The 16929-nt window shown below is 45.0% G+C and overlaps 1 protein-coding gene across 5 annotated transcripts in view; it reads left to right on the top strand.

Annotated features, from left to right (window-relative positions):
• The window catches only part of c1qtnf12 (C1q and TNF related 12), a 94651-nt gene extending 79032 nt beyond the window's left edge, over positions 1-15619 (top strand). For all 5 annotated transcript variants that reach the window (XM_038821919.1, XM_038821920.1, XM_038821921.1 and 2 more), the window contains 2 exons: positions 1167-1245; positions 14551-15619. In XM_038821919.1, the coding sequence (XP_038677847.1) occupies positions 1167-1245; positions 14551-14649 (178 nt within the window). In that variant the 3' untranslated portion in view covers positions 14650-15619. The remainder of the gene's footprint in view (positions 1-1166; positions 1246-14550) is intronic.
• The last annotated feature ends 1310 nt before the right edge of the window (positions 15620-16929 follow it).

Below are 16929 nucleotides of genomic sequence, written 5' to 3' on the forward strand. Positions count from 1 at the left end.
TACAGTTCCAGGTTTCTTCGAAGGGGTCTCAGAACAAAAGGAATTAAAAACCCGTACTTCCCTGAACTTTAGAACATACAGTGCAGAAGGAAGTCATTTGGCCCATCGAGTCTGCACCAACCCACTTAAGCCCTCACGTCCACCCTATCCCCGTAACTCAAGAACCCCATCTCACCTTTTTTGGTCGCTAAGGGCAATTTATCATGGCCAATCCACCTAACCTGCACGTCTTTGGACTGTGGGAGGAAACCTGAGCACCCGGAGGAAACCCACGCAGATACGGGGAGAACGTGCAGACTCCGCACAGACAGTGACCCAGCGGGGTATCGAACCTGGGACCCTGGCACTGTGAAGCAACAGTGCTATCCACCTGTGCTACCATGCTGCCCCTTTGTTTGCTGATCAAACCATTCACAGGATTCAAAATGCGTTTACCCCGAAAATAAAGCTGCCAGACAGAGAGGGACTGTAGGCATCCAGGCAAGATGCTTTTATTTGAAATTAATAATTTCAATTCATGGGTTCATCTCGAGCACATAACCCTTCAGATGGGTCTCCATCCAAGTTCTGTAAAAGCAGCAGTCAACCTACGCATGTTGACTGGTATGAGATGGGTTTTTTCCTCCTTCAGGAATAGCTAACAGTAACAAGCCCAATGACTGCTGTGACCAACAAGAAAGTGCAAAATTGTCCAAGAACCTTCAGTTTTTTGCCACACTTACCAATAGGGTGTTCAGGTAAAAAAGCTAGTTCTGTTTTTTTGTATTTTGTTTGGAACAATCCTGAAGCCAAGTTAATTACAAACGTGAATCGATCTTTTATTGTTCTTTTTTGCTGAACAGCATAACACATAATTATACAGGAATCTGACCTTTACTGTGTCTGCAGACGCTCTCATGTTGTATATTATTTGATACAGTTGCTTACTTTTTTTTTCCCTCCAACAATCTTTCCATTTATACTCCCTTCCCAGATATTTCTCAATTCTTCAGATCTCCCCACATGTGGGAAATATGTTATTCTCTCAAACAAGACTCCAATAACAATACATCTGTTTATTTTTTAAGTCGATTGGTGTTATAATTGTGGGCACACAGATTGCATCATTCCATTTTCCATTACTTTTAATAGCATACTGATGTGATCTTTTACCTCCTTTACTTCAGCTCCCTCGAAGTTATAGCTGGACTGGAGAGCAACAGCAAAATATTCACAGTCTATGTGCATGGGCTACTCCAGTTACAGGTCAGTACACATCGGTAACATAAGATCATCTGCATGAGAGTTGACACTGAAGGTAGGTTTAAATTCACACCAGCCTATGGAACAAAATAGTCTTGATTGTTGTGAATCTTGGGGGAGGGGGGGGTTGTTGTGAATCTTGTGGGGGACGTCCGAGTGGGGACAAAAGTGGACTTACTCATTGACATAGCTGCATCGATGTGACTCCCAATTCCAGAGTAGAGAATGGTATCTAGAAGGCCTAGGAAGAGGGAGGCAAGTGATTCAACAAAATCTGTACCAAGTAAGGTTTATCAAATTGTTAAGTAAAGGTAGAAAGAGATATTGGATGAACTGAATGATTGTTGGAATAATTAAGCAGAAATAAAGTATTACAAATGTTTTGTTGCAGGTATATATTTAAATGGGACAGAGGAATAGGCGAGACCATTCAGCCCTTGAGCCTGAGTCACCGGGCATTTTCTGGCCCTTCCCTCTGGCAGGATCTTCCAGTCATTTATCCGTAAATCCAAAAATAGAACACATCCAAATGCCACACTTTTTGTGAATCTCATTGAGCTTTAGCACGGCGGGAAGTCTGTGACCCGAGCTGACACGAACCTCGCCGACCGTACCCTGTATTTATTATTCAGTGGGACATCGTCCTTTTCGAGCCATTAAATTTATTTCAGACCAAAGCTGGCCTAGCCTTTTGTAATGTAAGTGAACCTAGGCCTATATGCGGTATCTGGAAACCGAAATGATCTGAAATCCGAAACGCAGTCAGTCCTGAGGTCCTTGTAGCTCAGTCGAGTATTCCCAGAGCATACCATTACATTCACCCAAGGGATTTCTGGCAATCACTAGTAAAAGTCTCAGAATTGGCATGTATTGAAATATTCACTTGTGCATCCAGAACGCTCATAACACAGAATACAACATAGGATCCCGTTGTTGTCCTTTCACCTGGCATGCGCAATGCCACAGGAGGTTGGTTAGTGCATTGTTATGAGGGATACACACAGTCGTGACCCTCCATGTCGGTCAGGTTACAATTTGCATCTCCCATTTTGGCTCATTATTTTGCCCTGTTGCATTTTATTATCGCAAGTCGACAAACCTGCGATAGGCAGTGCTCCAAAATATTTGCGTTTCTGCAAAAATCTTCAGCCAATCCATGCAAAATAATCTTAATGAATGCTCCTTCTGCACTGTAAATTCTATCGTTCTATGATTTTGCCTGCATTTCCTCCCAAGCAGCCCCACCCCTCTCCACTTTATGCTCAAGATAAGGAATGGGATTTTTGGGTAGTCATGATCAAGAATGGAGGCGGACTGGGCCTGAGAGTACGGGCGACGGGCCCCTTTCTCAATAGCGTTTCTGGTGCCAGCCATTTTGAGGGAGGGAGCTTCAAGGCCCAACAAGGCCGCCCACCCGCACAAGGCAGGTATTAAGAGCCTTGCTGGTCGTAGGCAATTTAGGTCAACTGGGATTTTCCAGTCAGCTTCAAGAGCCCGCCTGCCTTCCCCTTCAGCAAATCACTGGGAATGACATAGCACATTGCTCCTCCACACGTGTCCCAGGAGGATATTTCAAAAATCAGGAAACAGTCCTGGCCCTTGTTTCCCACACCATCCCAAAAATTCAACCCAAGGTTTCTGACGTAGTAAAAAATTTATGAAAAAATGGATCTTACAAAGAGTTGATATCAGAAATATTAACTTGCCTTTTCTCTCACAAACATTGATGGGCAAGCTAAGAATTTCCACCATTTTCAGATTTTATTTATTTTCATTGATTATAGTTTAATTTTCTTTTTGCATAATGTGCAATGTTAAATTGATTTAAACAGCCCTAGAGTACCTTTTTACTTCAAGGCCTCTTGGGATTGAAGTTGATACATGACCCAAAGCTGTAACTCTTGTCAGCTATACCTCAGTGTGCAAAGAGCAGTTTGAAGCTTGGACAGGAGCACTATTGGCGTATGTGCACCAGGATGAGTAAATGTACAATGTAAGACCTATCTTTCCTTATAATGTGGCAGGTTTACTTTTTAAAAATTCATTAATGGGATGTGGGCCTCACTGGCTAGACCGGCATTTATTGCCCATCCCTAAATTGCCCTCGTTCAGAGGGTCCATTGCTGTGGGTCCAGAGTTACATGTCGGCCAGACCAGGTAAGGATGGCAGATTTCCTTCCCGAAAGGACGCGAGTGAACCAGATGGGTTTTTAACGACAATCGATGATAGTTCCATGATCTCCATTACTGAGACTAGCTTTATATTCCAGATTTATTAATTGAAATTTTTTAATGGTAGGATTTGATAGATGAGTCAGACTCCCTTATAAGCCTGGGAATTGATGTTTTTTGTACATGCTACTTCTGGAGCACTATGTACAATTTTGGCAATCTTGCTTAAGAAAGGGTATAATGAGGGCAGCATGGTGGCCTAGTGGTTAGCACAACCGCCTCATGGCGCTGAGGTCCCAGGTTCGATCCCGGCTCTGGGTCACTGTCCGTGTGGAGTTTGCACATTCTCCCCGTGTCTGCGTGGGTTTCACCCCCACAACCCAAAAATGTGCAGAGTAGGTGGATTGGCCATGCTAAATTGCCCCTTAATTGGAAAAAATAATTGGGTAATCTAAAATTTATTAAAAAAAAGAAAGGGTATAATTTAATTGGAAGCAGTTCGGGGAAGGTTCACTAGGCTGATTCCTGGGTTGAAAGGGTTGTCTTATGAGGAGAGGTTCAGTAGGTTAGGCCTATCCATTGAAGTTTTGATGAATTGAGTGCTGATCATATTGAACTACATAAGGTCCTGAGGGGACCTGCCAGGATGAATGCTGAGTGTGTTGTGGGGAGGGGTGGGGGGGAGGGGGGGGTCTAGAACTAGGGGACTCAGTTTAAAAATTAGGGGGTCTTTCCCATTGAAGACAGAGATGAGGAAACAAATCTCATCAAAAGAGGATTGTTAGACTGTGGAGTGCTCATTCCCAGAGAGCTGTGGAGGCTGGCTCATTGAACGTCGAGACTAAGTTAGATAGATTTTTGAGTAACAAGGGAATTGAGGGTTGATGTTTAGAGGGAGGGTGCACAGGAAAGTGAAGTCAGATCAACCGTGATCTTATCAAATGGCAGAGGAGGCCCCAGGAGCTGAATGGCTACTTCTGCCCCTAATTCTTGTGTTCTGGATTGGGTTAGGGTGTCAAACATTTAGCAAGTGCTGTACTTCCTTAAGTTGCATTTTGTTTTTCACCTAACCAATAAAACAGTTGGCAGACCTCAAGTGGCTGGTTGGTGTTATAGTGCTGGATCCATAGGGAGCATGTTAGTGTTACCACATTGGATATAATTGGTAATTGCAGTGCTGAAGAATCTGAGGTTAGACTGGAAGACCATGCCAGTGATATGCCATCAGGGACATAAAGGAGCCCAGAACAAATTTACTGTTGGCATGCCATTGGCAATGCAAGTCACCATGACCCTTCATTTCTATGCTTTCACGTTGTTTCTGGCAAGCATTGGAGACGTTTGCAGCATGAGCCAATTTTCCACGCAGGCTGGTGACTGGTGCCTTATTGCTACGTGATTTATTTTTCAATGCACCGAGCACCATTAAACAAAAATCCTACTGGCTTCACAAGTGCTCAGGAATTCACAGATGGCAGCCAAGCTGTTTTGCCCAATATGGAACATTAAGGGGCTTGCAGTAAGTCGAAGAGCAGCAGCTCTACGAACATTGATGCAGAGATTGAACCGAAATGCCTGTGCGCTGGGAATTCATATGGTCAGTTTCTTAAAGGCTATTGATTATGCCATTGTTACCTCAAAGTGAGAGAAAATGGATTGCTGTGAATTTATATTGAGCCTTAATAACTGCAGGAAGCAGTATTAATATATGCAAGCCATCATATTTTTCTAGTACTCTTCGGGAGGGTTTAAACTAATTTGGCAGGGGAATGGGAACCGGATCTGTAGTCCAGCAACTAAGGAAGATGATAGTCAGGACGCCAAAGCACGTAGTGATGCAGTGGGGAAGGTAACAATGACAAAGGAGAGTACTTGCAGGCAAGGAGATGGGTTGAAGTGTGTATACTTTAATGCAAGAAGCATCAGGAATAAGGTGGGTGAACTTAAGGCATGGGTCGGTACTTGGGACTACGATGTGGTGGCCATCACGGAAACTTGGATAGAAGAGGGGCAGAAATGGTTGTTGGAGGTCCCTGGTTATAGATGTTTCAACAAGATTAGGGAGGATGGTAAAAGAGGTGGCATTGTTAATTAGAGATAGTATAACAGCTGCAGAAAGGCAGTTCGAGGGGGATCTGCCTACTGAGGTAATATGGGTTGAAGTCAGAAATAGGAAAGGAGCAGTTACCTTGTTGGGAGTTTTCTATAGGCCCCCCAATAGCAGCAGAGATGTGGAGGAACAGATTGGGAAACAGATTTTGGAAAGGTGCAGAAGTCACAGGGTAGTAGTCATGGGTGACTTCAACTTCCCAAACATTGAGTGGAAACTCTTTAGATCAAATAGTTTGGATGGGGTAGTGTTTGTGCAGTGTGTCCAGGAAGCTTTTCTAACACAGTATGTAGATTGTCCGACCAGAGGGGAGGCCATATTGGATTTAGTACTTGGTAATGAACCAGGGCAGGTGATAGATTTGTTAGTGGGGGAGCATTTTGGAGGTAGTGACCACAATTCTGTGACTTTCACTTTAGTAATGGAGAGGGATAGGTGCATGCAACAGGGCAAGGTTTATAATTGGGGGAAGGGTAAATACAATGCTGTCAGACAAGAATTGAAGTGCATAAGTTGGGAACATAGGCTGTCAGGGAAGGACACAAGTGAAATGTGGAACTTGTTCAAGGAACAGGTACTGCGTGTCTTTGATATGTATGTCCCTGTCAGGCAGGGAAGAGATGGTCGAGTGAGGGAACCATGGTTGACAAGAGAGGTTGAATGTCTTGTTAAGAGGAAGAAGGAGACTTATGTAAGGCTGAAGAAACAAGGTTCAGACAGGGCGCTGGAGGGATACAAGATAGCCAGGAGGGAACTGAAGAAAGGGATTAGGAGAGCTAAGAGAGGGCATGAAAAATCTTTGGCGGGTAGGATCAAGGAAAACCCCAAGGCCTTTTACACATATGTGTGAAATATGAGAATGACTAGAGCGAGGCTAGGTCCGATTAAGGACAGTAGCGGGAGATTGTGTATTGAGTCTGAAGAGATAGGAGAGGTCTTGAACAAGTATTTTTCTTCAGTATTTACAAACGAGAGGGGCCATATTGTTGGAGAGGACAGCGTGAAACAGACTGATAAGCTTGAGGAGATACTTGTCAGGAAGGAAGATGTGTTGCACGGTTTGAAAAACTTGAGGATAGACAAGTCCCCCGGGCCTGACGGGATATATCCAAGGATTCTATGGGAAGCAAGAAATGAAATTGCAGAGCCGTTGGCAATGATCTTTTCGTCCTCGCTGTCAACAGGGGTGGTACCAGAGGATTGGAGAGTGGTGAATGTCGTGCCCCTGTTCAAAAAAGGGAATAGGGATAACCCTGGGAATTACAGGCCAGTTAGTCTTACTTCGGTTGTAGGCAAAGTAATGGAAAGGGTACTGAGGGATAGGATTTCTGAGCATCCTAACTGGCTAACTGATAGAAGACAGAGAGTGGTGGTGGATGGCAAATATTCAGCCTGGAGCCCAGTTATCAGTGGCGTACCGCAGGGATCAGTTCTGGGTCCTCTGCTGTTTGTGATTTTCATTAATGACTTGGATGAGGGAGTTGAAGGGTGGGTCAGTAAATTTGCAGATGATACGAAGATTGGTGGAGTTGTGGATAGTGAGGAGGGCTGTTGTTGGCTTCAAAGAGACATAGATAGAATGCAGAGTTGGGCTGAGAAGTGGCAGATGGAGTTTAACCCTGACAAGTGTGAGGTTGTTCATTTTGGAAGGACAAATGTGAACGCGGAATACAGGGTTAATGGTAGGGTTCTTGGCAATGTGGAGGAGCAGAGAGATCTTGGGGTCTATGTTCATAGATCTTTGAAAGTTGCCACTCAAGTGGATAGAGCTGTCAAGAAGGCCTATGGTGTGCAAGCGTTCATTAGCAGAGGGATTGAATTTAAGAGCCGTGAGGTGATGATGCAGCTGTACAAAACCTTGGTCAGGCCACATTTGGAGTACTCTGTGCAGTTCTGGTCACCTCATTTTAGGAAGGATGTGGAAGCTTTGGAAAAGGTGCAAAGGAGATTTACCAGGTTGTTGCCTGGAATGGAGAGTAGGTCATACGAGGAAAGGTTGAGGGTGCTAGGCCTTTTCTCATTAGAACGGAGAAGGATGAGGGGCGACTTGATAGAGGTTTATAAGATGATTAGGGGAATAGATAGACAGTCAGAGACTTTTTCCCCGGGTGGAACACACCATTACAAGGGGACATAAATTTAAGATAAATGGTGGAAGATATAGAGGGGATGTCAGAGGTAGGTTCTTTACCCAGAGAGTAGTGTGGGGCATGGAATGCACTGCCTGTGGAAGTAGTTGACTCGGAAAAGTTAGGGACCTTCAAGTGGCTATTGGATAGGTACATGGATTAGGGTAGAATAATGGAGTGTAGGTTAACTTCTTAAGGGCAGCACGGTAGCATTGTGGATAGCACAATTGCTTCAAAGCTCCAGGGTCCCAAGTTCGATTTCGACTTGGGTCACTGTCTGTGTGGAGTCTGCACATCCTCCCCGTGACTGCGTGGGTTTCTTCCGGATACTCCGGTTTCCTCCCACAGTACAAAGATGTGCAGGTTGGGTGGATTGGCCATGAAAAATTGTCCAAAATTCTATGATTAACCTAGGACAAAAGATCGGCGCAACATCGTGGGCCGAAGGGCCTGGTCTGTGCTGTATTTCTCTATCTATCTATCACTTGATGTGACCGGGCTCCAGTAAAACATATGAACAAATTGTAGAGATCCTGCAACCACCCTATTTGCTGAGGCCTTTGGTGATTGCAGAGCACTTCAAATTCCACAGAAGACATCAAGAAGAGGGGGAATCAATTGTACAATTTGTGGCAGTATTAACAAGACTTCCAGAGTGCTGTGAGTTTGGTGATGTGCTGAATGATACACTTCGGGACAGATTGGTCTATGGTGTGTGAAGTGAAGCAACACAGCGATAGTTGCTAGCTGAGATTAGCCTTACTCTGAAATAGGCCATGGGAATTGCTGTTTCAATGGAGCTGGCTGCGAAAGAAGCTCAGCAACTAAGTTTCAATACTCAAATACACACAGTGTTGGGTGAATCGACAGCTAAGGGTTTTGAAACTCATTCATGTCACTGATACGTGAAACCAAGGCATTCAGCTGGTGCAAAGATATAATATGCAGAAGCTGTGGGGAAAAAAGGTCATATAGAGCGTGTCTGTTGGAAGAAAAAGCAAACTACAAGCAAAGATAATAAAAAGCAAGGCAAACCAAAACAGCATGCAAAACAGAACAAAAGAAAAAGTGTTCATGCTGTGCAAAAGGATTGAGAGTAATGAGACGACCTGCAGTCTGGAGGCTGAATTGTCACTGAATGTGATAGCCATTGCTGGTCACTCCACTGTTAGATGGACAGCCAGTAAGGATGGACGTTGGGCAGCATGGTAGCAGAAGCGGATAGCACTGTGGCTTCACAGCGCCAGGGTCCCAGGTTTGATTCCCTGCTGGGTCACTGTGCGGAGTCTGCACGTTCTCCCCGTATCTGCGTGGGTTTCCTCTGGGTGCTCCGGTTTCCTCCCACAGTCCAAACTCGTGCAGGTTAGGTGGATTGGCCATGATAAATTGCCCTTCATGATCAAAGAAAAAGGTTGGGAGGGGTAATTGGGTTACAGGGATAGGGTGAAAGTGAGGGTTTAAGTGGGTCGGTGCAGACTCGATGGGCCGAATGGCCTCCTTCAGCACTGTATGTTCTATGACTATGATACTGGGGCAACAGTCTTGCTGATGCCAGAGACTGTCTATAATGAAAAACACAGGCACATTCCCTTGTAACCTTCAAGAATAGTGTTGAAGACATAGACTGGCAAAGTGGCTCCATTGAAGGGCCACATTTGCAGCTGTGCAACCTAACAGGCAAACAGCAGATTTGTCTTTCCATGTAGTGAAGGGCAAATATCCAGCATTGAAGGATCGAACATGGTGAGAAAAGATTCAACTGAATTATGCCGAAGTCAACTTGATGACTAATGAATAACCAGGCTTTACCAAAACTAAAGCACACTCTTTGTTTGTTAGAGAACTGGGGAGTATAAAAGATATCACGGTTAAATTGAAGAGTAAAGAAGGAAGCCAAGCAAAATGCTTAAAGGCAAGATTGGTACCTTATGCTATCAGGTCAAAGTGGAGGTTGACATGTAACAACAGGAGTCTTGGAACCTGCCAGTATTAGTGAATGGGCTACATCAATAATACCAGTCATCAAAAAGGATTTGCGGAGACTTTAAAGTCATCGTTCATCCAATGTTGAGTGTGAAACAAAACCCACTACCCCACATTGATGAGCTGTTTGCGGGATTGGCAGGAATCCAACAATTCTAGCAAAATTGACCTGAGCCAGGTAGACCTGAAGTCACAGGAACTTCTGACAATTGTGATGCACAAAGGCTTGTTTCAGTATCAAAGATTACCATATTATTGGTGTTTTGTCAGCTCTGGCATAGTTTCAAAGAGCAATGGATCATATCCTGAGTGGTCTAAGCGGAATTCAATGCTACCTAGATGACATCCTAGTCACTGGAAAAGACAAAGTGGAACATCTCTTGAGGGCAGTATGGTGGCACAGTGGTTAGCACTGCTGCCTCACAGCACCAAGTACCCAAGTCAATTCTGGCCTTGGCTGACTGTCTGTGTGGGTCTGCACGTTCTCCCTGTGTCTGTGTGGATTTCATCTAGGTGCCACGGTTTTCTCTCTGTCAAAGAGTTGTCAAACTAATCGAGCAGAATTATCCTCTGCTTTGATCAGGTAGACCATACACCAGCCACTTCAGGACAAGTGAAGCAGTATACTAGGAACGATCCGATACTCTCCAAAGAACTGAAACCTGACTTGAAACCATATCCCCACTGGAAAATTGGAGCTGGCTGTGCAGTCAGGATGTTTTCTTTGGGGACTCAGAGTGATCATTCACCACCATTGTGAAGACCGCGTGTTAAACAAATTGCACGAGGGCCATTGCGGTTCTGTGTGCGTGAAATAAATAGTCAGAAGTTATTTCTGGTGGCCTGGATTGGATGTGGATATTGAAGATAAAGCTGGAACCTATTCTTCATGTGCGAAATTACGAAACTTGCCACCATTAGCATTGCTGCACCCTTTGGAATGGCCGGAAGAAGCTTGGCAACGGGCATGCATCAACTACTCAGAACCTTTTGAAGGACATATGTTCTTGGTAACGGTCGATGCTCATTCAAAGAGGCCAGAAGTCCCCATAATGAAGTCAACGTCATCACAAAAGATTATGAAGACGCTAGGAGAAGTCTTTAGTAAGTTTGGATTCACTGAATAATTGGTGAGCGACAACGGACCTCAATTTGTCTCCCAAGAATTTGAAAGTTTTTTGAAAGAGAATGGTACTCAACATATGAGGTCAGCACTGTACCAAGCTACTATGAACGGACCAGCAGAATATTTTGTTCAAACCATGAAACACACATGGGCAGCACGGTAGCACGGTGAATGGGCGGCACAGTAGCACAATGGTTATCACAGTTGCTTCACAGCTCCAGGGTCCCAGGTTCGATTCCCGGCTTGAGTCACTGTCTGTGCGGTGTCTGCACGTTCTCCCCGTGTCTGCGTGGGTTTCCTCCGGGTGCTCCGGTTTCCTCCCACAGTCCTTAGATGCGCAGCTTAAGTAGATTGGCTATGTTAAATTGCCCTTAGTGTCTTAAAAAGGTTAGGTTAGGTAGGGTTACTGGCTTACGGGGATAGATGGTAGTGTGGGCTTAGGTAAGATGCTCTTTCCAAGGGCCGGTGCACATGCAGTGGGCCGAATGGCCTCCTTCTGCACAGTAAATTCTATGGTTCTATGACATTGAGAGCAACCAGGGAACAAGGTTCGCTGATCAAACGCCTTAATCAATTCCTACTGATGTATTAAGAATACCCCTCATTCAATGACTGAAATCTCTCCTGCATTATTAATGATGAAGAGACAACTACGTTCAATATTCAATTTGTTGAAACCTCTGAAAATGAAAGGAATTGTTCAACAGAAACAACAAAGACAGATAGCACAGCAGGGAAGCAAAGCAAAACACCGATGGGTGTGGTCTATTGGCCTCATCGCGCACGGGACGTGACGGCACCAGTAAATCGCGCGAGAGGCCTCTCAAGATTTACCAATGTCGTCACGCCTCGCGAGGTGTCACGAACTGGATCCCATCCATTGAGGTCAGGATTCAGATCTGCATATTCAAATGGGGAGTTAGCCTTACTTGAATATGTGTATTCCGGGTCTATCCGACGCCCAGGATCGAACGGCGTCACCTCGGAGACCCCGAGCAGGCGCAGTTTAACACTGGTTTCCAGAAACGTGGACTAGGTGTAATGGAACTTGGGGGAAGGGGAGGGATCGGGGGTCCCCGGGTGGTTGGGCTTAGGGCAGGGAGGTACCTTGACACCTTGGCAGTGCTACATGGGCACACTGGCAATGCCCAGATGACACTGTCAGGTGGCTGCGGTCGAGGAACCCGCCGTCGGTAAGTTGGGGCATTGGGAGGGTCCTGGGGCCGGGGTGGGCTGGGAGAGGGGGGGGGGGGGGGAGTACAGATCGGGATCCATTTTTAAATGGCACCCTGATTTCTTCCTCCACTAGCAAGCAGAGCTGAAAGTGGGACTAAATGTGGCCTCGGTGGTCGTCCTCAGCGTTGCCAGCGCCTGGAAGCACCCAGTTAAATGTGCATGACATGGAACTCTGTTTCCTTTCTGTTAAATCACACCCCTCATCGTATCTTCCACCAAGGACAAGGAATGTTGGCCAGGAATTACTCCACAGCAGATGAATGGATTCCTGTCACAATCCTTGCACAGACTGGATCTGTCTCGTCAACTGTCCAGACTAGAGTTGATGGCATGGAGGAGGCATGCGGACCAGCGGTTTGCGAGAAAACCGATCTACCGGAAATGGAACCTGCTGAAAATTCGGGTTCAACTGTCCAGAGTCCTGACCTGAACCTTCCTACAACCCTAACAACAACAGACACTGTTGAGGAAGACAGCACCATCTTCAGACCAAGCACAGAGTCAACCTCTAGTTGCAACATCGACACCAGTAAAATCAACCGCTGATAACGTTCGTACACAGATGTAAGCGGTAGAGGTTACAACTAGTGCAAAGAAGCAAATTCCAGAGGTTCACTGTTAACCGTTCCGAGGGCGACGGCCTCCAAACCATCTGACTTGTTAATTTTGTGATTTGATTATTGTTCATGGTACACTTGTTTGAAATTGTTGGGAGCGTTTGATTTAAAGGGGGAGGAAGGTTATGTATTCATATTGCGTCTTGATAGTTGCCCAGTAAACACTGTGTGTTAATATATTCATGTCATCACCGGTCGCTGGCATGGGAAAACTGCCAGAGTGAAGAAACACACCTTGTAAATAAAGTTCCATTATTGTTTGACCCTCCGTGCTTCCTAGCTGCAGTCCTCCACAATACACAACGGACCCTGGGACAGAGGCTCACGTCTGTGGGGACAGGCGGGACAGGGAGGAATATCTGAGCAATGTACCTCTTTGTCAGGTCAGTGGCCTGATGTGTCCCCACTTTCAGGTGATCATTCTGGAGGTGGGCCAGCATTGGCAGAGGCTACTCACCTGCCAACGTTGGGTCCCCAATCAGCTTATTAAATGTCCATTTGTAGACTGATTGGGGTGCCAGTAGAATCTTCCTAGCAGCCGACAGGCCCCCTACTGAGGGGGAATTCTGGAAGTGGTTTGTCGGCTGTTGGCCAGGAGGGCCTGCAAGGCCTCAATGTCCTGACATATATCTCCAGAAATGGTCCTGACTTACACTCGCCTTTCAACCAGAAGGATCTGCCTGAAGAGTACCCTGTTTAACCATGGCTTATTGCCTCTTTGTGACAGTCACCAACAGACATGACCATTCAATGCCAAGATAATTATTGTATGTACAATCTAGGCCCTTAAACATGAACTGAAGACCTCTGTGGCGGATGTACCACTGAAATGTGGAGAGATCAGTTAATAGAGCATACAGTACCTAGTGCTTTATTAATAGGATATAGAGTACAAGAGCAAGGAGGTTATGCTGAACTTATACAAGACACTTGTTAGACCTCAGCTGGAGTATTGTGTGCAGTTCTGGGAGCCACACTATAGGAAGGAGGTGAATGCATTGGAGAGACTTTTGAGATTTACAAGAATGGTTCCAGGGATGAGAAACTTCAGTTATGAGGATAGATTGGAGATGTTTGGACTATTCTCCTTGGAGAATAGGAGACTAAGAGGAGATTTGATAGAGATGTTTAAAATCATGAGGGGGCTAGACAGAGTAGATAGAGGTAACTGTTCCCGCTCGTAAAAGGATCAAGAAGGAGTGGGCACAGATTTACAGTAATTTGCAAAAGAACAAACGCGATGTGAGAAAAAACTTCTTCACATGAGTGGTTCAGGTCTTGAATGCACTGACGGGAAGTGTGGGGGAGGCAGGTTCAATCGAGGCATTCAGCAGGGCATTAGATGATTACTGGAATAGAAACAGTGAGCAAGGGTATAGGGGAACATGCAGGTAAATAATGGCACAAAGTCATGATGCTAGTTTGGACGCCCAGTGCAGGCACAATGCCAAATGGCCTCCTTCTGCATCATAGCAATTCTGTGATTCTGCCTGCAGTCTGACACCAATCAATTTCTCTCAGTTAACTTCACTTGAACTGGAAATTTCCCTTAATTAACATGCATATCATTTAACCAGTGATTCAAGTATCAATGGTTAAAATCAGGCGGCACGATGGCGCAGTGATTAGCACTGCTGCCTCACGGCGTCGAGGACCTGGGTTCGATCCTGGCCCCGGGTCACTGTCCGTGTGGAGTTTGCACATTCTCCCCGTGTCTGCGTGGGTCCCACCCCCATAACCCAAAGATGTGCAGGGTAGGTGAATTGGGTATGCTAATTTGCCACTTAATTGGGAAAAAAAATGGGGTACCCTAAAAAAATATATTTTTAAATCAATGGTGAAAAACATTTTTTATTCAGAGAAAGATTGCTCCTATTTGCAGCGGACAGAAGCTTTACCGTGGCTCAGCTTAATGTATCTTTCTGTGTTTTTCAGGCTGGACAATATACCTCCATATTTGTGGACAACAGTGCTGGCGCCCCAATCTCAATCCAGAGTGGATCAGATTTTATGGGGATACTTGTTGGTGTATAGCAAGTTGCGTCCTGTTGAGAAGAAACTAACTTTGATGCCAACTTTAACGTTATTAGAATCTCAATCCTTTTCTTAAAAACAACAAATCAGAGATGGAATGATTCATATAACTGTTGATGTGAAGAAACACTGGTGGGATTTTACCTTCAACAACTGCTCACTTTGCACCCTGCCCATCTAGTCCTTTCATCAATCAGCCTTTTAGAAATCCGTGTTTCATTAGAACTTTTACTTCAAAAACATGCACAATGTCACCCTCAGTGGCAGGTTTTCATCTGCAACACTGGACTGCAATATGCTCAAGCTATTGTACCTAACTTCAGCCAGAAATGACAGTAGAAGGGCTACACAAGGGATGCACATTTGAGCTCCTATTGCCTTGTAAATGGTGTTTAAAAAGCTCCTCGCGACAACAGAACTATTAATTTTATTGATTAAATCGCATTTTAATATTGGAACGTTGATTCTGCATTTTTAAACGCTCAGCGATTAATGTATCTTGCGGCTTTGGTTTAATTCATCGCTGCCCAGCAGTTTCTGAGATGTTTCAGTGGACCCTCGGTCGCTGGTGCGGCCTTTGGATCCGCTAGCAGGCCTCCACCTGGTACAAGAAGCTCTAGGCAGGAGGTACGCTGCACCTGGGGAATGGAGGAGAGAAACCGGACATTTCACACAGAGTCCTGAACAAAACATCCATTACACGCTGGAGGCACAATGCAAATGGCTTGCGAAGCAAACGTCCAGACGAAAGAGGACTTGAACAATGAGAGAGACTAATCTGAAACTAGTTGTGCAGCTGAGTATAAGGAGCTGAGGAGACCGAAGGGGTAAATGTCTGGATTTGGAAGTGGAGTTGCAAAGCACATTTTATTCTCGGCATTTCCCTCCAAAATTTAGAATTGTGACACTTTGCTGTAATTTCAAATATTTTTGAAGTACAATTTTGATATATTACACATAGTTATCCATATATATTTGCTTTGAAATCTTGTGTTGTGTGTACTCCATTGAAACCTTGTTATGTGAACAATTAACAATGGGAACGCCAATGTTACATGAACCTAGAACTGTTGCCTGTAATGCCACTCGATGGTACTCGAGTGGAAACTCCATTGCTAAAAGATACCATTCTATTACATGATTAGGTGCCGCTACATTATTTTTGCCCCACAAATCACTCAAGTTTAAGAACTGCCGTTTTTTGTGATTACCTGAAATGACTAACGTCCACACTAAGGTAGCAAACAAAATTGTTTTTTTTAAAAAAGGAAAATGTTTTAAATCACTATGATAGTTTCCCCACTTTGTTCAAGACCTCAACAGCTGGTTAAGGTCACCTCCCAGCTGTTTGATACATTCTGTGGAGCAGAAACCACTGGGCTAGACCAATAAGGTCGAACAACTTATTTCTGTCCTGTAAATGCTCATCCTGAACATGAATACCGTGCGATTTCCCAACATATAGCCATGTATGTAAACAGGAGTTGAAAGAAGGTTTACCCGTCACCATATTTGATTGATTTTTTTTTAAAAACCTTGTAAAGCAACAATCGAATTCCCAAAGCTTTTATTCCAGACAGCGATGTTGTTATATAAATGGAGGAACGATTGACATAAATTCCCCAAATTTTGCCTTTAGAAATAATGGCTGGGAATTTTCGATCCTTCCTGCTAGCGGGATCTTCCAGTCTGGCTGAAGGCAAAACCCCCCAACTCCCCCCCCCCCGCGCCGGGTTTCCCAGCAGTGGGATGTGCGAGCCACGTAAAACGGCATAGCCATAGGCGGGACTGGAAGATACTGCCAGCGGCCAATGGTGAGCTGCCTCCGCCGCTGGGAAACGCGCCGTGCGGTGGGTGGAAAATCCCGCCCAATGTTGCCACTTCCCTAAAGTAAATTGCCATTTGCTTCTCTGTAACTTTGTCTCGTTTTCAAAATGACCATCAGCCACCCAGTTAATGAATAAGGAGGGAGGGGTGGTGTAATCTATTGCTCCAATCTTGTACAGAAACCTCATGAAACCCTCTGACTCAGCATGCAACATTTACCAAATAATATGTTAAAAGTATGTTGAATGCACAGCCTCCTCTTGTCACGTTTACCGAGCCACAGAGAGTCCAGTGGGACTGGAGAGTAAAATTGGGCAAGGGTTTAGAGCGGGCATCCGACCAGCTAAATCTGCTCCCATTCCCTTTGGGCAGGTTCCCATTCGCTTTCGACAGGTTATGTTAAAATTGGGCTTTCATTTTCTACCTCGCAATTTGTACACGCTTCGATTGGCC

This window comes from Scyliorhinus canicula, chromosome 16, assembly GCF_902713615.1.
Source record: "Scyliorhinus canicula chromosome 16, sScyCan1.1, whole genome shotgun sequence".
NCBI lineage: Eukaryota > Metazoa > Chordata > Chondrichthyes > Carcharhiniformes > Scyliorhinidae > Scyliorhinus > Scyliorhinus canicula.